Below are 25,312 nucleotides of genomic sequence, written 5' to 3'. Positions count from 1 at the left end.
AGGATGATGGTGGTGGTCTTTGCACAAGGGCACGTTGCTGGTTCACATCCATCTTCACAGCATCTCATCCACCAGAACTCCCAGGGCCTTCTCTGATAAGGCAGTCAGTGCCCCAGCCTGTGCTGCTGTCTGCCGCCATTCCTCGATGCCTATTTATAGATTTATTTATCATACGTATCGGTTCATCATATGTATGAATAAGAACGTGACCAACACAGGGATGACAGGCCTCTAGTTCCCCAGATCCTCCCTCCTGAAGACAGGGGAGACGTTTACTTTCTTCCAGTCCTCAGGAAACTCCCCCAATCACTGTGACTTTTCCAAAATTGTTGACAGTGGTCTCACAATGGTGCCAGCCAGCTCCCACAGCACTTGTGGCAGCATCCCATCATCTCCGTTCGGTCCCCATGTGTTGCCTGGTCTAGTTGAGAGGTGGTGTCCCTGCCCATGACAGGGAGGTTGGACTAGATAATCTCTAAGGTCCCTTCCAGCCTAGGCCGTTCTATGATTCTATGATTCTATGGTCCAGGAACCTTCGTATGTCCAGTTTGTTTATACATTCCTTAACCTGCTCCTTTTCCGCCAAGGCTAAGTCTGCCTTCTCCTAGACTTTCCCACAGGTTTCAAGAATCTGAGATTGCTGAAGGTCGCTCTTATCAGCAAAGACGGAGGCAAAACAAGTGCATTCATGGCCTTAGTCTTCTCCTTGGTCTTCGCAACCATGTCCCCATTCCCACTCAGCAGCAGGCCCACGTTTTCTAGAACCTTCCCACAGAATGTCTACTATAATTTCACTTAAAAAATAAATTCCGTATTTGCATATTTATTAATGAAAACAGATCTGCAATATTCTTTTCATGACTATTGACTGCATGAAGAATATTCTCCCAATTTCTACTGAGGTTTTCCTGCTCGAGGAGAATGCAACTTCGAGACAGATTTTGACATGCTTGTTCACAATGAACTCAGCAGGTTTGCATAAGCGTGAACTGTCCGATTTGACCCTCATTTCTTAATACCTGGACTGTTTCATTAAACATTCTTAATTCTCTATATTTGAAGTGATACTTGAACTGACCCCTTAAAGCGGTAACTTTCAGTTGTTCAGGCTACTTTATCATTTTAAACAGGTAACAATCCATGCTTTCTCTGCTTTAGTTGGTGATTCTAATTCAGCAGAGCACTTTATCAGGTATTCATATTTTATCAAACGAATTTGTGAATAAGGTGCTTGAATAGGAGTTTAGCAGGGGTTTACACTTTGTGTAACCATTCAAAATTTTCCTCAATAAGAGTGAATTAAGCCTCCCTTTTTTTTTTTTTACAGACCAGATTAAAACTAGAGCAACCATATTTACAACAACAGCAAGACTGATATAATATGGTTTTATTCAGTCATTTGGTTTCATCTATTTTAATATAAGCTATGTAGCCAATGCTCAGGTTTCATCGTTTTGAATGATTGCCAACACTTCCTCTTTTTTTAAATGATCTCCCCTCAGACTGCAGTTCAGACTTGCTTAACTGCGTGAACACATGCTTAAGCAAATGAATAATTTTGCTGTCACTTACTATTATACATGCAACTTTCCGTAACAGTTAGGAAGTTGTATCCTGTTCATTGTATTTTCTAAACAGTGTTAAAAATTGGCTTAGGCTGCTACAGGATTATCTTGAGGAACAAGAAAAACACGCATTACCGGACTTCTACAGAAGACCAGGCTCACAGTAGTGAGTTAAGAGTAACACTCTTAAAAAGCAGTGTTAAACTGAATACCAAAACAATCTTGGAACAAAATCTGAATCATATGTTAACATCTATTGAGCGTATTTGGAGAAAAATTGAAGTCCCAGATCATTCAACTAAAAGCCTTACAGAAATACTATTCCTAATTAAATATAAAGGAAATACATTTTCCCCTTTAATGAAAAGCAGCTGAATTAGTAGCTTCTTAAAAACATATGACAGATGAAAATAAATTAAGACACTGGGAATTCAGCCACTTGAAACATTCAGCTATCACCACTGAAGTTGTCTGAAGGGTCTAATTTAACACAGAGGTAATTTAAGGAAAGGGAGAACTGAAGGAGGACACCTGTATCACCTTATACTTGAGCTTCTCCCACCGTAACAGAGTAAGGAGAGAGTTCTAGCCAAGGTACGAGTGAATCGTCCCTTCCTCTGCATGCCCAACACTGACTTTTGTCGCAAAGCTTTTGTTAGCAATTCAGAGAAGACAATTCAGTTCTTTTACAAAATGGCTGGAAAAAGCTTTGCTTTGCAATGACAACTGATGTTTTCCTTTTATCTGAAGAGCAAACACAAGCGGTGTTAAAACTACAAATAAAAATTAATACTGAGAGCTATCCCTTGGCTTATTTTAAAAAAAGAGTGTTAACAGACAAAAACTGTTCTTAGTTGATGTGTGTTCATAAAGAGATGTAAACACAATTGGGACAGAAGGATGTACTAATCCACCACGAAGATCAACCGAATCAATTGCTACTCTCCAGGGCTTAACCTCCTGAGCTCCAAAACTTTCACTGTAGTATTCATGTTTCTACAACACAGGGCTGAGTCATGATGGTGCAAGTGAACGAAACATCACGCTTCCAGGAGTACGCAGTAATCTCTTGAACTGCAAACTGCAAGCGTAAGCTGGATCCAACACGAGATCACATCTTGGTAGGACACATCAGAGCAAAGGGCTGAAGGCTGAAAAGAGGACTGAGGAGCCTGTAGGCTTACTTCAGTAATCAAGCACTGAGAAATTTTCACTAGTCTCTACAAAGCCTGGTCACAGTCTGTTTAATTCTCAAAGAGCTGTGAGCTCATACAGCAAATCTCTTGTTCTGCAAAGCTTCACGCAGACCAGGAGGGTTAAAACAGAATGAATACCCAATTCCACACGACCAACACAGCAAATGTTAGGACAACATAAAGAAAAGGCAAGATATAGCAGACAAGCAGCCTCAAAAGTAATCGAAGTTATCACCTTTTACCTAGCTATATATCTCTGCCAGAAGAAAAGAACATGATAAAACAAGTTGCAATGAAAGTCCACCAGCAAATCAACTAGGAAAGCAAGATCCAGAGCTGGGGCCTCCCTCCTTCAGGTGAAAAAGCTCGGCCTCCAGCACCCCATGATTAAACTCCAAGGGAGGAGTACTTGGACAAAAGAGGACAGTGTTAGATCATACGCCACACGCTCTCCAAGTATAACTTTCACTTATCCAATCATGAATTGAAAAATTTTGCATTACATATTTTTCAAGTTGTATTTCGGCGCTAAATATTAGGACAACTCCCCTGTCCATCAGCACGTAGAGTTACTGAGCTCTCTCACCTTGTTTCAAGAACCTGAGAAACACTCCACGTGTAAAACTCAGTTACAAACCCTTGAGGGCACTCAATAATTTCAGGAAGCCTGACAGAAAATCCTTCTAAAGTTATGCCACCTGCTAGCCTTTTCAGGTGTTTCGCAAGCTGGGATTTCTTCAAGACTGATCAACAACGCTGACGGTCTATAATTTGTCTAGATTGGGTACAGAGGTTACCAGGAACTTTTCTTAACAGATTTGTCTTAGAAAAATCTTTGTATCTTATTCCCACACATGACAAATATGGTGACTTCAGGTCTTCTCCAGAAAGACTACAGAAGATTACTAGTAGTACTTGAGAATACTATTTTATTTTCTTTTCTTCCCCCCTGCCAATTCCAGGTAAGCACAGGAGAACAAAATAATGCTGTCAAGTCGGTGAAGAAGCATCTAGAACAAGATTTTCATGATGATAAATATTCATAGACTATTTAAATCAGCTGCCTTTATCTGTCAAAGTTACATGTAATTTTTCACCTGTATTAGAAAAGAACAAGCTGGTTTTCAGAAGCAGATGAGCCAAACTATTAGCATTATAATCAGATCACAGTAACAGGTAATTGTTTGGGGTAAGCCAAGATTGCAGCCTCTCCTACTTGTTTGGACAATATCAGAATGTTGCTGATCAACAAGTAGAGAACAGTATGCATTGGCTGGCTCTCGAGATTAATTTGCAGGCTCCATAGCTTCTTGTTTTAAATGTGGTCTGGCTGACTCTTCTTAGATGACTGTGTAGGCCACTTCCTTCTCCCATATCAGGACAATATCCCATCAGGCATTACACACATATTGACAGTTCAGGTTACTGTATAATGTTCTATCCTTTCTGAAAAGAATCAACTATAGATTTGTTTTCAGTTCTCCCTCTTATAGTTCCCCCTCCCCTCAGTCCTCCTCTCCTGCACAGTACTTTTTTTTTGGAGCATGGTTCCCTTCTTTATCCTCCTTCTACCTGTGAATATCTATCCTGGGAACCCTTTCCTCCCATGCCTGTACATTTTCTAAGCCTCTGCCTTCACCTGTGCTGCTCACGTTCAGCTGTGGACATCCGTCCCAAGGAATTTTTTTAATGACTATTTAATACTGGAATCTAATACAGTCTGTCTTCATTTTTCCCTTATCGGCTTTTTGTAGGTCTCTGGGAATCTTTGACATTTGGAGTTTGGATATGGTTGCAATTATCTAAAAACCAGAAAAGCTTCATCGTTTTGAAGATGATAAATTTAACCTAGACCAAGCTTGGGAGTGTACCACTTCTCAGGAAATGGACTAATAAAACAATTTAACTTGAAGGTTTGAAAATCATCAAGTTGTGAGGGTTGGAAAAAGGGTTTTTGCAACAAGATCCAGAATTTTGATTCAATCTTTGTGTAAACCAGCGCATGCCCATAAAAAAGCTAAATGCATTTATTGTAAAAGAAACAAACCAAATGGATGCCCTAATGCGTGTAAACATCTCTGAATGCAGGCTACATCGAAATACACACTCCCAGAAGCACAAGTCAGCTTTAAATTTACACAAGGTAGAACTAGATACTGACAACAAGCACGGGAGTTGAGTGCTTCGAGAAGCCTGGTTCACCTTATTTTGTTTCTGCTGCTCAACTGGTTCAGATATATCTGGTCTTCTGCAGCATAAGCCTGATGTGGGACGACGCCAGCCACAGTGCACAGGGCACGCAGGTTACACAAAAGAACTGGCAGTAAAGACAATAACTGTATCAGCTGTGAAATTTACACACAGATTAGTATTTAAAACTGAATGAGATGACCTTGTGAACCGACTGTTATGTACTAGATCCTTAATGTGGTCAGCAAGCTGAACCTCCTAGATTACTAAAGATTTTTTTTCTGTGGTGTTTTTGTGTATTCTCAGAGTACTACCAGTCTGGCTACCTCCTGTACAAACACACACCAATGAATCTTGCTGATATATATTTCTAAAATGACATTTTTTTCCCTGCTTGGCTAACCTCTACCTACTTCTCAGGGACCATCATCATCCCACCTGGAACAGCATCGAACTAATGCAACAGCCATCCCACACAAATTAAATGTGCTTTAACACCATGCACTACTATGAACAGAAACTTCACATCTAACCTGGCCACAAAAACCCTACTTTAGTCAACTCTGTCACACAGATAGATTCTGTGCAGTCTCTTCATGAATGCCACCTTTGCCAGTGCCTGCAGAAAAAACATACATAATGTTTGAAGGGAATCTTTAAAGGTCCCTGCCATCCCATTCTATGATTCTTTGACACTGTGAGCACTGTTGCCACTGCTGTATAGAAACGTCCCAGACTTGTGAATTGCTGCCGAGTGTGAAAGCGTCCTGGGGAGAACCACGGCACTCTGCTCCCACGTCCTCTCCCAGGGCACTATCAGAAACACGAGAGACGACCCGACGACCCTCGAGCCTGACTCGTTGCAGCCATTTTTGGGTGGACTAAATGAGCAGAATCATTTTTCAACCCCTGATATCCATGAATCACGTACAGATGCTGATGTAACAGTGAGAGGGTGTGCCTGGAATTACTACAAGGGAACCAAATGACAAGAATAAAGATGGGTGAAACTCCACAGCTCCATTTAGATAACTACTAACAAATACTCAGCTCGTGAGGCGACTTCTACCAGCAGAGACAGAGAGAGATCAAGCCCGCAATTAAAGTTGCTTTCTAAGCCTGCCATCAAGCAAAAAGGATAACTGAAAGGTTGAGAAACAAAATTGTTTTGTCCACCTCAAAGACAGGCAAACGAGTTGCCCAAATTACCTGCCTGACAACAAATGGGAAGAGGAGAAAAAGAAAAAAAAAAAAGATACTACTTGAAAATCATAGAAACCACACTGGCAGCCTCTCTCTTCCTCTCTCCTTTGAGCACTGTGTCAGCTGAAACAACTACTACATCTTAAAATCCCAAATCACTCCTGATCTTTGCTGCAGAGGAAGTGAGAAGGATCTTTCTATAGGAAAAAAAGAGATTAATTTCAGAAGATGACTCAATAAACAATGTTTATGCAATTTTGAGGAGTGCTAAGATAGATCGTGTTAAATTGACAGAGGCAGTTTTTACTGAAGAATTCAAGATAGCATGTGGGTAAGTCAGCAACGCACACACAAGAGAAAAAGCATCCAGTACAGATATACTCCTTCACTAGAGGAAAAAAACAAACAAACAAACAAAAAACCCAATAGATTTTCATTGGATGCTTGGCAGACCTTTTACTAGGCTGCTTTCAGAGGAAGACATCTTTTTCATTAAATGATTCCTTGCTCAAGTCATTTTTGAATATGAGTTTTAATATTATTAAACCACCAGAGACATTTGCTTGAGCCTTAGCCTGCTCACACTCACAAGCTGACAAAGATCACTTTTCTTAAAAATGTAGTCTTCCTACAAATGGAGAGAGTAATCTAGTAAGGAGCTGAACTGTCATAACATACTGAAATTTAAGAGTTTGGGAACAAATTTTATTGAATTTCATAAATATTTTGGTAGGTTTGTTTTCTTTCTTCATTAAGTAATGCTTAAAGACAGGTATGGACAAGCTAGAGTTTCTGTTACACAACAGCAAGCTCCCATGATAAACTTGATTACAATAACCCTTTCAGCAGTGAACTTCCTCCTCAGCTTTTTTTTTCTTTCAAATAAAAAGCCTCACCCTTGCTTCTTTTCATTTTGCTCTACTACTTTCTAACTCCAACAAGTACTGCATGCACCTGTTAAAATGCACAAAAAATGCAGTTAGACAAATGTTTTTTTCACAGATAGAAAGACACTCAACAAAACGAAGATTACAAGGTATCTCAAACCACCAGCAAACCAAAGCAAGAATCACAGCTTTGGAAAGTAAAAGCAGCCTAGCTGATTAGCAAAATTTGTATGGCTAGAATTTTATACCTCTTGGAAGATTTTTTTAAAACAAACAAGAACGACTGGCTCCTGTCTTAATTTGAATTCTTTAAATAGTTACCACTAAAAACAAAAATTAAATTTAAAAAAATCACATGGCAATTACGCTCATTCAAATTTCAGTCAGGAAAAGAGGCTCTTACACATCAGAGTTTGACTGTTTTGAGAAAAGGACCTCAGCAAACAGAAACATGTCTAAAAAGCCAGTCTGCTGGATACACTTTCCAGGGAAGCAGAAAGTCATTGTTCTGGTCCAAGCACTCCGGGAGAAAACACAGCAAACATTTTGACCCGCACTCATGAGTTTATTGCTAGATTTAATCAGGAATTACTTTGTTTGAATCACACTTAAACTAAAATATAAACATGCAATCCACCAGAATGTGGAGAGTGAGACGCTCCAAACAGCAACACTTTCCTGAGTTGCGTGGTGACTTGAAGACGTGGCTATTAGCCAGCACAAGACTATTAAGTGATATGAAATCCTTCTGAAAAAGCCAGCGGTGGGGAGAGAAGAAACATGGGGACAACTTTACAGAATTTGGGAAATCTTCAGGTTTTCTCACGATGGTGTCACACACCCATCCCACTGCCTCAGGTACGTCTCTTTGTCCCAGTTTTCGACCTTGTGACGGGAGCTGCACAACACTCCGGCCGAAAGCTCGGCCCTGGAGGAGCAGCCACCGGACAGCTGAAGGCATCGTCGCATGACGAGGGGAATAACCGGCATCAAAAGAAGAGAAAGAATCAAATGTTCTGCAACTGCGCTGGTTTCACACGGCGTATGCTAATGCGGGCTTCAACTCCCATATTAATCGAAGGAAAGGAAAAAGATCTCCGGCGCAGCTCGTTATCTTCCGCGTGCTAAACTGCGACGCTATCTTGGTTTAGAGACAATATGAGATGAAATGATTAATGGCTACACCCTAGCGCACTCATACATCAGTCTGGGCTAGAAGCAAATTCATTCCAGTAATTCCTAAATTCCATACACTTAACTTTAAAACCTTCATCGCTATTCAAAGACATGAAAAGAAGATTGTATTAGCTTAATCTATTCACAAATCCAAGCCGTGTGCTTACTTTTAGGGCTGAAAGAGAACTGCACAGAACTGAAGGCTGTTCAGAAATAATACAGGTAAAATGAAAAACCCCTTAAGCTGCCATCTGTGCCATTCCAGGATGGCTCCCCCATGACTTAGGATTTATTTACTCTTGCATGGTTTTTCACATTTCTCCTCTTGCCACACATTTCTAGGCCAGACTTTTGCAAGCGCTCCTTCTTCCTCCTGGCGTTAGGATCATCCCTACTACTCAACATTAAGAAATTTTACACTGTGCGTTTTTAAACACGCAATTCCCTTAGCTCCTCCACTGAAACAAACCAAGGGATCACTAGAAAAACATAAGCATGCAAAATCTTTTTTCAAAAATCAAAGTTTTTGCTTAAGAAAATTGAGTCTTAGGACTCTCTGCCATAGACTAAAGATAGCCCTTTTAAGAAATGATTTTTGCATACTTTTACCATTTAATCATTCCTCAACATTTTTCCAGTTGAATAAGAAACATCCCCAGATCTCTAAATCTGAAACTTTAAAGGACGGTATTTAGTTCACCTAACTTAAAGGCTTGAACTATGACTTAAAAAAAGAGTTGCTGCGAGATAACTAGTTAATGAAAAATGAAGTTTTACGATCTTAAAAAGAAGTCTCCTCAGAACACAAAAACCACAAACTGAAACTGTAACTGAAATCCCAGAACAATAACAAAAAAAGCGGCTGCACCACATCAATCCAGAACGATCTATTCAGCCTCGTGTCCAGCTGCGAGCAAGAGAGATGCACAGGGAGGAATTTATGAACCAAGCAAACTACAAGCACCAAATATCTGTCCCGATTCGCACCACTTGTGGCCGCTGCGAAATCTCTGCATTTTTTAGTTCAAGATCCCTTTTCCTTCACGGCATTTGTCCAGTCATTATCTGGCCCTTTTAAAGTCAACTGCTGGACAGGAAGAAATTTCAAGCTGTATTTCAAGCTGTATTTGCTCCATCTGTATTCTTATAACTGTGAAGCTCGAATACTAGGTATTTCACTAAATGCAGAATAGGGAAAGTTAGCCTTGTTTTGTTCTTTTTTCCTTCCCCCCAACAAATCTGATCAAGAGGGTACCAGTTTGCTCCAAACCGCTCATAACACAAGATTAAGAATTTTTAACAAGAAATAAGAAAACAAAAGTGAAAAAACAAGACTGAATAGCATGATGAAGACTAAGCAACTTGTAGGCACCCTTTTTTTTTCCCCGCGTTTTTTTGTTTAAAATTATCGTTCCTTTTTAAAAATAATTTCTACACATGTATGCAGTCTTTACTTGCATCAGTGATAGGCATTTTACTTTTTCCTACAAAGTTTTACTCATCAAAATGGTCACCAGAGTACTTTATTTTAAAAAACATCATCAGACTAGAAAATTATTTAGTGTTATCAGCATGTAAAACCATAACGGTTTAAACAATGTGTTGTTGTTACCTACCAATGGCATAAATTATTTCCACAGTAAGAATTTCAGTTCAGTGACCTCATGTAATATTCCAAATATAGAAGTATACAGAGGAATTACACTCCTCCTTAGACAGTGGGACAAGAAACATAAAGGCCTAGAACAGTGATTCACTTCATCTGCCCCTCCTAGAAGAGTACTATAATTAGGAGACTAAATCCACACCCACAACTAAAGAAATACAAGCACTTAAGAAATACTGTCAAATTTATAAACTTCTGTCCACATACCCAAACTCTGCAATGAAGCAAATGCTAATCCTTCTGCTTTCAAGCTGATAAAATTACAGTACCATAAATAGCATCTGCGATACAAAGCAAAGAGTGAAATATCATTTGCTGTATAAAAGCACCAGCTACATTGCATCCAATTCAGGGGACAAACCCAGCAAACGTGAGGGAGGTGTTAGCCCAAAAGCAGGGCAAACATTTCTATTTTTAGTGATGCTAAAAACAGTCATCGTGAGATTGCTAAGGATCTCCAGTGGTCAATATTACACCTTCATATAAGCTTTTGCCATATAAGTTTTGGTTTACTCAGAATATCCAGCCCTTGGCTCTATGTTTGAGGAAAGGCAGGTAGGAGCAGCATGCTTATATTCTCCCAACAGCTATTGCTGAGTAACGTCGTCCTCACCAACATCAGGCTCTTCCCTGAGCACCTTACGCTCTGACTATGGAAAGATGAGAAAGTGCTCAGGCTTTCTCCTCCTCCGAAGAAGAAGGAAGGATTACTATGAGTAAAAGTGGCGTGCAAACTCTGCAAGCTTGCCCAGTCTTCCAGGAGAAGAGCTGAAGCGTAGGTGAGAAGAGAGAGGCATCACTACTCCACCACTACTACTCATCACTCCACTCCATCTCTGTCTACCCCTTCTTCAGTATCTGCACTTAAATTATCTAATGAAATTGCTCTCAGCAAGCAAGGGAGGCAGCTATTTTTCAAAGGCTCCCACAGAAGATCCTACCTGTCTAAGTTTGGGCACTTCAAACACAGTAAAGTATCTTATCAATTTGTGATATGCTCCTGACCGCAGGAAACAAAACAAAACAGAAGCAGCTCAAAGTATCTAACAAGAAAATGCAAACAAGTATTTTCAACATAAGACACTCCATACATTTAGATACAGAAGTGACAGACAGTTTCCACATGTTATTCAGTACTGTAAATTCAAATAAGGAGTTTTCAAGAAACCTGTTAATACTGATGCTACTTCTGGCCAAAGCATAGCCAAATCATTCAACCAATCCTAGCAGCATAAATCACAAGAACCAACCCACACTTTATAAGAAGCTGGCAGAGATGATTAGAAATTAATGACGACTGAATGTCAGATTAGTTCTAAAATTGAGTCATTACCCTCGAAAGCTGAAGACTACAACCAAGTCCTTGTTTTGGTTGTATACAGAAGGCAACCATCAAAATATTGAGCGATCATCTTCTCTTAATCCATGAGAAACCCTCCAATTTTATGTTTTCCTCCAGGCTACCTGACAGCTCCTCTGCCCCCAACATTCACAGGGAAATCAAAATCAGGAGGCGTCTTAAACTACTTAAACTTGTCAGCTAAATTTACAAAACAAAATGGGTTTTACCATGCTTGAACAATGCTGAATTGATTCAAACACATTTTTGTGGCACATCCTCATTTAATTCAAAGCAGTTTTTACTGAGCAGCTGAGTTGTTAGGTGGTCACAAGGCACATTTATAGAGCACAAATGTTAAAAACTGTATTCCAATTGTAATGTCGCTGTAACAGAGAGAATCAGAAAGGGGCTAAATCCAAGGCTCAGCATCTTTAACCTTCTTGCCATAGTAAATACAGCAATATTTAACCATATTGTAATGTAAATGATTAACATGACATCATCATGTTGAACCTGGAAGATAAGTCCCACGCAGGGTAGTACTGCACAAGGATCCAAGTCTCAAGTTTAAACCTTGTTTTCAGGCAAGATAGTAAGTTACACAACACTGTGTAGCTCCTAGATAGGTAAGCACACGCTTTAGACCTCTCCAGATACAGTCCTGGTAGGTCACACTCCTCAACAGATCTGTCATATTCCTTGTTTTATTGTGAGATAAAAACAACAAATAAAAGATCCCCCTTTTGAAGCAGGGCAGGGTTTTGGCTCAGGGACAATCTCCTGCATAAAAAAGGCAAGAAACAGCACTGTATGTATTCTGCAATGAAACGAGAGGTAAACGCGACTACGCCGTAAGCAGCAGGGAAACTGGAAAAAAAAACCCGAAAAACAACCCACCTAAAACTTTGAATTTCAATACCACAAGTAAATGGGTAAGTCAGGAAACAAATATGAAGAAAAAGAAAAAATGTTCTGTAGCTGAAAAAAGAATACAGATCCATCTCATTAAAATTATATGTAAGGAAGAGAAAAATCACGTCTGCCAAAAAGCAAACCAGCATCTGATAAAACTGAGTACTGTATAAAGGAGAAGCCCAGATGATTTACACACAAGAAGCTTCAAGGAAATAACTAAGGAGCTCTCTGAAACACAAATGTTGTTTTTTAAATAATCTTAAGAAATTCTAAACATCAAAGGACTCTCCACATTAATATGCAGCATTTAAAAACAATTTTTAAAGGGGAGATTGAGGAACTCCAGAACTATCTTGGCATGGTTCCTGAACAGAATCATACAATGGTAATGGGAAAAACAGACGCTAAAAATATCCCATCAGTCAAGGAACCTTCACAAGGTCAGAAGAGGAGAGAGCTGACTCAAGTTGCAGCTCCCACAGGGAGCTGCTCTAAAAAACCTTTTTCCTTCTTTACAGGATAGCTCAAGGGGACCCAAATCAAAATTACCACAAAGTCTCACCGAAAGACTGTAACTCAGAATTCGTACTCAAAATTGAAGAGCTGCTCTGCTGGAAAGCAAAGGGTGCGGAATGAAGGAGCAAAACAGAAGCATCCTTGATAGCAGAGGAATATCTTGGCAAATTCATCTCAGAAATCGGATCTCTCAAATTCTCAGCGGAAGTGAGATTTGGTTGAAGCCGACACAGAAAGATGTGTGGCAGGATTAGCTGCAGAGAAATACAGATACAAAAGGGCTGCCAAGATTAAAATCAAGCAAAATTAAATAATTTTAAAAAAGAGTAAAGAAAAAAACGGAAGAGAAGAACAAAAAGAAAATACAAGCTATAAAACACCGTAAAAGAAGAAACCAAAGAACTGGAAAGTTTCCAGACAGCATAGAGAAGAATGATCATCTCTCAATGTTTAAAGCAAGCCTTTCATTCCTAAATAAAAGAGGAAAGAAATTTAATAATCCAGGCTAGGGAGGGTGTGTGTGTGAATCCATGTGTGCATGGTATATACTCCTCTAACTAATATAAAATAAAATAAATTCAAAAAGCATCATATGGAATAAAACACTCTGCACTGAAGTGGCATATCCTCAGAAGAGCAAAAGTTTTTCCAGTCTACTTCATAAATACTTTATGGTACCTACTTCAACACTTATCACAGGTTACTTTAAAGAAGAGGACGACCCTGGATGAACGAGGCTTTTCTTAGGGTAGCAAATATATCTTTTCAAACTCTTCCTTTTCCCATCAAAGCCAACATCAGTTCATAATGGAGCATGAATTAAAACTCTTATTACACTGAACACACACTGGAGAGCTGCCCAGAGCTACAGACAGAAATAGACGTCATTTAATGTAGAACGAGAAGCTATTAAGCCTGAAAGAAAAAAGGTATCAGGGAGAAGAAAGGAACAAGAAGCCTTTCAGTGAGGTGGGAGAAAAGGAAAAAAAAAGTTTGACGTGTCCTTTTGAGTTCTGAGATTCTTCTCTTGGCCACACCACTGAGTCCTGACGAGCACAGTATATTGGTGCCACGCTACCAGGATGCGTTCAAGAATTTTCCACAGACAAAAGTAAGGAAGTTTAGAAAGCACTTCTGTACCATGGAAAAATTTAAAGAGTAATACTAGGAGTTATTTAAAAATCAAGATATCTAGGGATAGAAATAGGTGAATTCTACAGAGAAGAAATCAAACTAGACCATGGTTCTATTAATATGGCCAAGTTGGTGGCAAGACATGTAAAAGGAAACAGAAAAATCAACCAAAAAAGTAACAACCAAAAAGTAACCTGGACATTAAATTTGCACACCTTGCAAGATCAAAGCTGTCTAAATAAATAAATTGTTGTTACAGGGAGGAACACTCAGTGGTTTATAAAAAATCCCAAAAAACACAGAGAGGAATGGAAGCAAATCATAAAACAAAAAAAGGAAGCATTTTTAACAGCAACAATGTATCAACAACCAAACAACAGAAGTGCTTAAAAACTGAAGCATTAGGTGGTCTTGTAAAAGCCAGAAGGTTACAGATAGACTCAGTACTGTGCTGCTACTTCCAGGTGAGGTTAAAGCAAAACCAACAAAAACCAACCAACCAAAAAAGGCAAAAGCCCATTCCACGACCACAGTAGCAGTAAGGATAACTCAGTAAATACCCATTCCTTTCGTCTTCGAGGGCAAGTCAGTGGACAATTCTGAACAAAATTCAAGGTAACACCCACCAAGCTCAACTTTCTGCCAGTGCCCCCCACCCTTGAGAGAAAAAAAAAAAAAAAAGCGATTCTTAAGAACTTTAGGAAGAAAGGAATTGGAGGAGAGATTGAGAGGAGGGACCTTCCCTGAGGTCACACGTCAGGCTCCACGCCAAGGCCAGGTATTTGTGCATCTAAAAAGGTGACCATTCCCAAAGCTCTTCAGAACAACAGGATCCGAGAGATATTTACGTGACTACACCTATCCTGTTCCACACAGCACACGCTCCACAGTGACGTGTTTGTTATCTCAATGCTTTAGTCAATCATGTTGCCCAACAGCCATGGGAGTGACCTGCTTACCCACATATACACGTACATTTAAGTGTGTGTGTGTGTGCGTGTATTGAGAATGTGAAAATCAAAAAAACCCACCCTAGTAGGTTTTGACATGAAAAATCAATCAGTGATGCACTAAGGGTAAAATATGCCAAAACATAATGAGTTTTTATAAAAAGTAATGAAAGCTAAAGGTAAACTTGAGACAGTAAAGCAGAACTAATTTTAAAGCACAAACAAAACAATTACGTAGAAGATGATCAGGGTACACAGTCCTAAGTCAAAAAAACGTAAGGAAAACCAGATGTAGGGCAAGGACAAGCTGTTGCTAGCTCAAGACAAAAAGGATGCTTTAGTCAACTTTCTATGAGGATAAATCCTTAAAAGCAAAATAGAGGGTGTGTATCTTAAGAATGTATCCCTACTTCGAGCAGAGACAGAAGAGCAAATTTGTGTGTAGCTCTGCTGAAGGTCAGACGCTATCGATAAAAATAAAACAAGCTGAAAGCAAATTAGTCACCGAGCTTCAGATATACTACTTCTAACTTAAAAACTCCTTTTCACTCCTACACTAGTGGGCTTTGAAAGAAATCCTGTGCATTAAAAAGGGAACAACAATGACTTCCACCCAAAAGAGAAAAGATGACTGCATTTATCAAAAACGTACTGGCTACTGGCATAAGCCTGAAGATCGGCAGGGATTTACTGCAGTTAAACAAATTGCAAATAGCAAGGGAAAAACCCCCTTCACCTCTTGCATAGAACAAAACCTAAAACTTAGAGTATCTTACTCTTTCTTGATGCATAAAGAAAGGTTTTAATCAAATGGAATAAGAATACCTGTTTTTAGAAAAATGAAATTTTGCAGAGTAAAATGAAAACTTGCTTTTACTGTCTTGTATTGGGAACTTAAAACTTCTGAACTGAGAGCTGAGCAGGAGCACCCTGCTACTGCTGCTCTTTACCCCGGGAAGCCTCTGATCTTGCGTTTAGGTAAAGGCCATTTACTGAAGCCTAACTTCCAACATACACACCATTTTAACAGAGGAATGGATAAATAAGATGGTTAAACAAGTGAAGGCTAAGAAAACAGACTTGGAGTAATGGAAAGATAAACACATCTGGCAGATAAACACCTCATTTTACAAAAAGATCTTTTATAAAAGTATTGTCATCCTTCACAAAATACTTAGGAGGTAGTTCTTATCTCCAGGTAGGACCTGACAAGTGTCTAACAGTTATGCATCATGATAAAGATCATATGGAGAAGTGGAGGCTCCTTTTCTCCTGATTTTGGAGGCAGCCATGCTCAGACTTCCCAGACTTCCGGACAGAGGCGTCTAGATACAATAACCTTTGTAGCACTTATTTAAAAAAAAAAAAAATCAGTTTGGCCAAAATCAAGAATTATTTTCTTTTTATTAGCTGCTCCATGAGGGACTCTATCTGCCACCTGCTTTGAAAATCTGCATTAGAATAAAAAGCATCCTGCAGCATTTGAATCACAGTATACTTGAGGTTGGAAGGGACCTCTGGAGATCACTGAGTCCAATGCCTCTGCCCAAAACAGGGTCAGCTACAGCAAGTTGCTCAGGATCGTGTCCAGTCAGGTTTTGTGCATCTCCAAAGATGTGGACTCCACAGTGGTTCCAGCATTACATCACCCTTATGGTAAAGAAGTTTTATGTTGAAATGCAATTTCCTATATTACACAGCACAGACATTCATCAGCTGGAAAGCCTGAGACTAGTCACTAATCCTTGCATCTGAAATACTACTACTCAGTGACCAGGCACAAAACCAACCCCTAACCTTGTGCGTGCACACATACACATGTTGCTACATGGAGAGACAGAAAGCAGATGTGACTCACCTTGTAATAATTAGTGCCTTTTTTTTTTTTTTAAAGCTATAACAACTTCAACCTTTTACAAATTCAATGTATCTGGGAAATTGCTACTGAAAAAAATATAGAATCATAGAATCATTAAGGTTGGAAAAGACCTCTAAGATCATCAAATCTAACTGTCAGCCCAATGCCACCACGACCACTAAACCATGTCCCAAAGGGCCATATCTACACATTTTTTGAACATCTCCAGGGATGGTGACTCCATCAGTTCCCTGGGCAGCCTTTTCCAATGTCTCATCACTCTTCCAGTAAAGAAATTTTTCCTAATATACAATTTATATCTCCTCTGGCACAACCTGAGCCCATTTCCTCTCATCCTATATATTTAAGCTACAGAGAATGTTTTTATACAAAATAAGCCTTACCAAGGTAAGCTTCATCTGTACTGAACTGATAAAGTGATACTTTGTACGACTTCAAATCCTTCACGATACTGTCATAACTACTTCTTGATTCAAATTCAGGCTGCAGAGAATTAGCACAGGACACAATTAAACAAAAAACTGTTCAAAATAAAAAAGGAGACATATTTAATCGTCCTGTCAGTTATCAAGATTTTTTAACATCTTTACAGTTTGTACTCGCCAGACTCGAAACGCCACAAATAATGGCTTTTAGAGCATCTTACCTGCCTGATTATTAACAGTCATAATCCCATACAGGTTTTGAAGATAATTGTCTGTAGAATACTATATACAGAACACCAAGAAGAAAAGAATGCAGGCTGTATTTTCAAGATAGAGTATTACACAATCTGACTTCCTGCTCCAGGACAATAACCTCATCTCTTGAATTTCTCAAAACTCAGATGTCAAAACTAGATACAGTAAACTACTGGCAATCTCAGTGCTGTAACGAGCAGCGCAATTGGTTCTGAACTATCAGATGTAGGAAACAGCTAATAAGGTTCTTGGAATTATCAGTGTAATGAGGTAAAAAATGTTAACTCTAAGTAAACCAAGAATGCATTACTAAAGGAACATTAAAGGTAAAGTTAGGAGCAGATATTCCTAGAAAGAAGCCACGATAATACTGCAGCAGCTGGAAGAAACTCAAGCTGCCAGAACTTTAGCTATGTACCTCAATGCAGTCAGAGTGAAGAGATGACTTGATTACTTCATATATCTATTTATTTAGACGTTGGAAGTGAGGGGTGCAGCTGTCAGCATCACAGACAAGCAAGTTGGAAGTCAAAAGCCACACAAATTTAGATTTTAAATCAGCAATTTCCTGTAAGCTAAACAGCAGACCACACTAGACAGAGACTCATCATAAGCAAGCCTAAGACCAGAAAAATCATATTTGGTTTTTCTTTTCCTATTTTGTGAAAAAAGGAAAGTGCATATATACCATGTAAGTGCTCAAGACTGAGGGTGAAGTGACTAGCCTTCCTCTTTTATGTAAAGGTGGAACAAGACTAAATTGACCAGTTTGTGGCTCTCAGGCTGTGAAGTCCCGCTCCCACACCAGGTCATGCTACAGTCCATGGTGGAAGCGTGCTTTTGGGAGGACAGTAGGATAATTCAAACCTTTCTGGGAGCAAGTAAGCTAACGAGGACAATGCCATCACCTTCAGGACTGGCATCAGATCATCCCGCATGCCAGGAACGGCTCAACCCCAAAAGCAAGCAGTGGCATCCTCTGAGGGCAAATGTCATCTCCTCTCAGCAAACCAGATGTCCCACTATGAGACGCGACCCAAGTTTTACAGCTGCAATTCATACGACCATTTTATCTGTGTGTTTTTCAGGATTGCATGGGAAGTTATTTTATTAAGTCAGGCCAGAATACAAGTTCTACATAACCATTTTTGAAAAACAAAACCACTTGCAGAGGACGGAGGCAAAGAAGGATAGGAACTGAAAATTAAAAGAGTTTAAAAAGTTTACACCCACATTCCCACCTAGTGTATCTTTTCTATTAAGGAAATATCTAAGAAAAAGAAATCAAAGGCTTTATATTAAATTTATCTCTTAATTTTTAACAGTTGAGGTCATAATTATTTTTCCAGACAGGATAGCAGCTGTATCAAAAAAATTTAAAAAAGCTACAGATTAGCTTCTGAAAAACACAACTCACCACCAGCTGAAGTAAGCTACCTACTGGAGAACAGTAACATTACTTGCAACATTATCACTGAGGGTTTGGAATACAAACACCCTAGAGCACACCAAAACCTAGCTTTTCCTGTTAGCAGAACTGTTGCTGTCTGCTCTTAAAAGCCAAGATTTAATTTGCACGTTTCCAAAATCCATAAGAAATGGTTTTTTTCCTGCAACACAATCACCAGTGGGCAATCATTACCACATTACATAATAACCTTAAGTAAGGGAAATTTGTATTTTACTCAAAACTCTTCATCACTATCCAGCTTCTAGAAGGGCCATAACCCATTACGGAGGTTTTAGTTTTGATATATTGCAAACATACACCAAGAAACAGAACAAGAGATAGCATCTAAATCATGCTGTATGAAAATAATACGGAATTACAAAACAAATCCACGAGATATTCCAAATAAGCGCCAATAAAAGGATAACACATCGCCCTTAGACGTGAAGTCAAATGCTCTTTCTGAGTGTTCCAAGAGCAGTTCTGAATACCTTTTTCTCCACAAGTACTTAACGATTTTGTTTTAACTTAGATAATCAGCTTAATAAGACTGGTTAAAGATTAAAGCACTCCAAGTCACGGAGAGCAATGGTTTCTTTACAGACTCCAACAACGCAAAACATGAATTCTACAGCATATGAATAGATTTAATCAATTTATTAGTACAGTGACCAAACAAACTGAAATACCACAAGATAACTAGGCTTTGGTCATTTTTTTTAATCTTTAAGAAAAAAATTACCTCTACGCAAAAGATCTTAAGATCAAGTCCACATAATTTCATCTTCTCCGGAAAATGCTTAAAAACATTAAAATATGGAATATGACCTTCAACAACAAACCTGCATTAAAAAAGGAATAGAAGAAAAAGATCAAATCAAAATAGTGTTTTGCATGACAAATGCATACATTTATTGATTTTATGATTCCATTCTAAAATTAATACACAAATCAACTTCTGATTTGAAATACCAGCAGCGTTATACTGCCTAAGCAATTCTACCTGAAGTTACACACCCCTAAATGCTCCGTAGGCCAAAAGACAGTTCAATCATTTAACAGGCTCAGTTCAAGCTCAGATATGATTGACAAATGATGATGTTAAGCAGGAAGCCTACAATCAACATGTTTACGTGAAGTTTGTTGTGCGCATTCTTTGGCTACTGCATTTCTCAAACTCTTTTAAGCCGCTTTTGAACACTATGGATTTTTTTTCCCAAAATTCTAAAGCTTTAATTAAGGTTTACTTTTAAAACACACACTTTGTGCTGGAGGAGTTTGAGTCAGGCAATGGGGAGTAAAGTCACAGCATGATGAGCAGACACACAAAACTGAAACTCCCATTAGTTACATCTGCATTCTAATTTTTTTTTAGAAAAGTATTATTCAGGTATGAATAGAAGTGATTCTGCATACTACTAAATACAAAATAATTTAATTTTTATTTGCACCCAAATAATGCATTTTTTATTAAAAACTAGCTTTGGCAAACAGCTAACAGTGTTGTTTGGGATTTTTCTTGACTTTTTCATATGTGTCCATATATATATGTACATACATATACACGTATACATGTATATATATGGATATATGTTTACACATAGGTGTATATATCTCTCCATATATATGTACATATATATATACATATATACATACATACATACACATATAGATGTGTAAGATGGGACTTAACAACAGATACCAGTAAAAAGCCACCTCCACACCAAACCCTTGCTCTTACCTATCATCTTAGCTGACGTTCACACCAGGCAAAGCAAGAACTGAACCAGCACAGATCCTCACAAGGGAACAGACACTACGCTCATTCCAGACTAGAGCATATTAGTGGTCTCCCACAGGACTAAGCTAGAACTGCCTTCCTGTTTCCACTTCTCCAAGACAGTTTTGCTAAGAGTACATTAAACCTGAGTAAGTTAACATTTCAGAGAAAACCTTGCTCTTTAAATAATACTAGAGATTTGAAAATAATTTTCTCTCCTGCCAGCTGTGATATCTGTACAGTATCTCTCTGGCCTTGCTACACAGATGAGTAACTTCTTGGTCTAAGAATTCTGCAAGTCCCTCCTGGGTTCCTCTAAGTGGTTGTAAGACTGGGCTCTGCACCTGCTCGGGATGCAGGGCGGTACCCAGCACACTTCGACTGCTGGAGAGATCCAACCCCACAAGCTGAAACACCGGGTTCCTCAAAGAGCACAGGAAGAAAATAAAAAAAAACCATATGGGAGAACAATCAAAGAATGTGCTGGCCTGGAAGGGACCTTTAAAGGTCACTAGTCCACCCCCTGCAGTGAGCAGGGACATCTTTAACCAGATCAGGTTGCTCAGAGCTCCCTCAAGCCTGACCTTGAATGCCTCCAGGGATGGGGCCTCCACCACCTCCCTGGGCAACTTGCTGCAGTGTTTCACCACCCTCATAGTGAAGAACTTCTTCCTGGTATCTAAATTCACCCTGCTCTAGTTTAAAACCATTGTCCCTTGTCCTGTCGCTACACACCCTTGTAAACAGCCCCTCCTCAGCTTTCCTGTAGCCCCCTCAGGCACTGGAAGGTCACTATAAGGTGTGTCCAGAGCCTTCTCTTCTCCAGCTGAAGAACCACAACTCTCTCAGCCTGTCCTCACGGCAGAGGAGCTCCAGCCCTTGGATCATTATTGTGGCCTCCTCCGGAACCACTCCAACAACTCCACGTCCTTCTTGTGTTGAGGGCTCTACAGACAGAGCAGCCACTGTTGAGGAGGATTCTCCTCCCTCCTGAGCCTACATTTGCCTTCCCTCTCCCAGTGCAGTGCCCTAATCACCACTTGTTGCACGTTATGTAGTGTGTATCTATTGACGCTGACTGTGACTCTATTTCTTTGCTTGTAACTGCAAAGTTTACATTTACACTAACTAAATTTTCAGTTTAATTAAAAAACAAAAGTAAAATTCTACCCAGGGTTAAAAAGAAAAGTGCATTTCTTAATCAAACCCCCCTGGGAGAATTAACCTATAATTTTAAATTTCTGGAAATAAACAGCAATCTGAAAAATTGCATTGCCCTATACTTTTTATTCTGAAGCTCTGTGTATTAGCCTCTTAAACAAAGAGGTAAAAATCCTTTCCAATCAAACGTGCAATGCACATTTTGCTAGCAAAATTTCAGTAGCTTTCCTCAACCAGTGTAAATAAAATTTCTGCACACCAAGCGGAGACATGGACTGGTCCACACACTCATTGAGGTTATCACCCAAATCCTGCACCAGTTGCTCATCTTTGCCATCCCACCTGATCTGCTGAGCAGCCTGAGCTTCGGCTCCGTCACTCCCTTGAGTCAAGGGCAGCTGCACTGAGCTGAAGAACTTGAACCCGAGGGACAGTTTCACAAAAGAGACTGGGCTGAATGTAACCAGTTGTACTTCCCTCCTCCTCGTCTGGCTGCCAGCTCCTGTTGCTCATCATTCTCTTCCACAAATGTAGCTCACAAGAGCAGCCAACGGCTACCCCGTTACCCGACTGCCAGAAAGAAGGGTTTCTCTCCCATCATCTAACCAGCCAAGGCAGTTCACAGATGGCTCACACAAGTGCAAGGGTTGGCAGAGGGAAGGGGATGCCTCACGCAGGCAGGAAGAGAGAAGAAAGGGCAGAAAGACCTTCCTCCTTCAGCAACAGCGACCCGTTCCCGGCTCGGCTGATGATAAGCTTTGGCTGACACGTGTTAAGGTGCAATCACGCAATTAGCTGTCAGATCCCAAGAGCCAAGGCACCAAGAGCAGCAACCTCCTGAGCCAGCAGAGTGGCAGCTGGGAGAGGGACAAACAATTAGGACCTTCCTTCGGGTGTGGTGTCGTGGTGATTGCAGCCAAACCACCCCAGCAGCTTGCTGCCTCTGAAATGGGAAATCCCACCCTCCCTTCAGTCCTCTGCCACACACTCCTCCCTGCTGACAAAAGCACTTGTGTGACTTCTCAGCCAGAGGATTAGATTGAAAACTAGTCCTTTGTTTTCTAGGGCTTGATTTCAACCAGACAGATTTCCAGACTCAGCTGACTGCACGAACATTACTGCCAGCACTCACTGCCGGCACACGGCAGAAAGGGACTGTCGTTGAGCAAATTAACCTGCGCTAAAATGTCTGGTGAAAGTTTCCTTTGCAAACTTAGTTTTCTGCAGCTCTATTTCTTTCAACTGATCCACCATAAAGTACATGCTAGAACCCAGAGCAGAAATGGTTATGCAGGGCCGCAGCAACAGAAGCTCAGATCAGCTTAAAGAGATGTTGGACCCACATCCTTAGGCTGCAAGAGATGAGCACTGTCCACCAGAACATTTTTTGGTTTGTGTTTTCTGGTTGTTGTTTGGCTTGGTTTTTTTAAATAGATGTTTTCCCTAACTTGGCTGTACCAAGTCAAAGCATTGCAACTGTTCAACAAATAATGACATCTCTCCTAGCTTGAAATTACTTTCTCCACACAAAAGAATGCTCCTCTCTTTCAGGTTAAGAGTTGTTTCTACATTCTAAAAATACAAGAACCAGCGGAAATACCCTGTTATGTATATTACGCACTGATGATTCTGGTTCTTAATGTTTTACTCCAAAAGCCCAGATTTGGAATAGCACTTCAGAACAGTTTCTTCTGTCTGCTGCTCTTCCAAACCTTGCATTTAAAGGACAGATGATCAGAACCCTTGCAAGACTGTGTTGTATCAGTTAAGTGCTGAAACCTTGACTGGCAGATGGAGTACACAGCCCATGTTCTTTTAATTACAGCAGCAGCATACGTTAATAAGGCCCAAGAATGAAAAAAATCCTAGGTCCTCTGCATGTTAGGAGGAAATGATGCATCTGTTAAAGCCACATAGTAATGCCACAAACTGATTACAAGTTCGGTCTTGCCAGCACAGCTAGGTATAACCTCATTTGAAAAGCATTAGTTCTCACAATCTCAAAGTCTAGCATCTCAAAAGTTTTTCCACAGGCCAATGATTTTATTACTTATTTAGATAAACAATATACAGCGTGTGGAGTACTGTGAGACTATTCGCAAGGGAAAAGGATTTCATGTGTTACATAGGCTTCAGTAGAACGTTGTTAAGAATGTTATTTTTAAACCAAAATGTCCCTGCCAGAGGAGGTAATTGTAGTGTTTTTCTGGTAAGTGTGTCAAGTAGGAAGGAGGGGTATATTTTTGGTGTTGTAAATCCTTTAAAAGCTGGCAGACTGCCCTACCACAGTGCCTAAGCATGTATCACAAGGGAGGAGGCAGTAGTCAGCTGACTTCAGTGTAGGGAGAAAACCAAACTGAAGAAAAAAACAAGGCAGAGCTTTAAGTACAACTGTAACTCAGGTGGTTTAAATAAAACAATTTGCCTATAAAAATGATAAAAGGTAATGTTGAATACTTAATGGTTTCTCTGCATAGTTTTTGTCTCTAGTCTGTCGCTATTTTAATCCGTGTCTTAATGCATGCAAAAATGTGAACACTGTCTGATTTTTTAAACTTCAATATGCAGAAGACAGAAAGTAAGTATTTTATGACAGTTCACGCAATCTAAAATTCCTTCCCCTTCTTAATCAAACTTGTGAACGGGAAAGACCTTAGGGGTAGGGAGGGAAGCATGATAATGTAATTAAGGTCTTATATAACTAGCGTATCATGGTAAAACTTTGCAACACAAATAACATTCTTTTAAACATCACTTTCCGTATCTAATTCAGTTCATATGTACAGTGCATTTAAACTCACTGGATCATTCTGATTTACCCACTTTTAGAAGTGGTACACCCATACCCTGTATCTAATTAAATTATGTTCTCATTCAAATCAGCCTATTTCAATTTCCCATTATTAGTGTCTGATTATGCCTTTCTGTGCTATACTTGGTGCTTGATTTTTTTCCCTGCTCTTCCATTTTTTTACTGTTTTCATGTTTCCTCAAAATCCTTTCAAGCAAATGTGTTTATCTCCTAAGGATTGCAGTACAGAAGATGTTCTCCAGGTTCTGAATAATTTTTTGCAATCCTCAATTTTTAAAGTGTCAAATACAAGAACATACCATTAATATGCCAACAACACAATCTACTTCTCCTCTTAATAGTTGACTTTGACAGCTGGTTTTTGTGGGCTTTTTGTTGTTGTTGTTCTGTTGTTTTTCAAACCACACAACTGTACTAAGATATATCCTTTTGAGAATGGATTTGCCTCGCGTGACCCCATATGCTTTCCAGAGACAGTAACCAAAGAACAGATACTTAATTATCCATTTTTCACTCCAAATAGGACAGGCTAAGCAATAATTCTTCACTGCGAACCATTTGCTCTGTCCCAGTAATTGTAATTTACTACTTGGATTTTTGCCATATGCAAACATTATCAGACAAGATTTATATATTTAATTCCAAATCACTAACAAAAATACAGAGCACACTATGGCAGTTCTTAGGAAGACTGTAGTCAGTAATAAATCTTGGTATCAGGAACAACTTTTGAGTTCTACTATTTCTTAACCTACTCAATAAATACTTCCATATAGCAGGATGCTAGTTTGAATTCTGAACGCCGTGGCA

At 39.5% G+C, this 25,312-nt stretch overlaps 1 protein-coding gene across 1 annotated transcript in view; it reads right to left on the bottom strand.

Moving 5' to 3' along the window:
* Positions 1–25,312, bottom strand: part of TAF1B (TATA box binding protein (TBP)-associated factor, RNA polymerase I, B, 63kDa) — a gene marked incomplete at its 5' end in the record, with an annotated part of 48,458 nt that overhangs the window by 14,300 nt on the left and 8,846 nt on the right. The window contains one exon of the mRNA XM_009869597.1: positions 19,492–19,591. Coding sequence (XP_009867899.1) covers positions 19,492–19,591 — 100 coding nt within the window. The remainder of the gene's footprint in view (positions 1–19,491; positions 19,592–25,312) is intronic.

This window comes from Apaloderma vittatum, unplaced genomic scaffold (genome assembly GCF_000703405.1).
Source record: "Apaloderma vittatum isolate BGI_N311 unplaced genomic scaffold, ASM70340v1 scaffold13215, whole genome shotgun sequence".
Lineage (NCBI taxonomy): Eukaryota > Metazoa > Chordata > Aves > Trogoniformes > Trogonidae > Apaloderma > Apaloderma vittatum.
The sequence above is the reverse complement of the archived record's forward strand: the minus strand, read 5'-3'. Positions and strand labels throughout refer to the sequence as shown.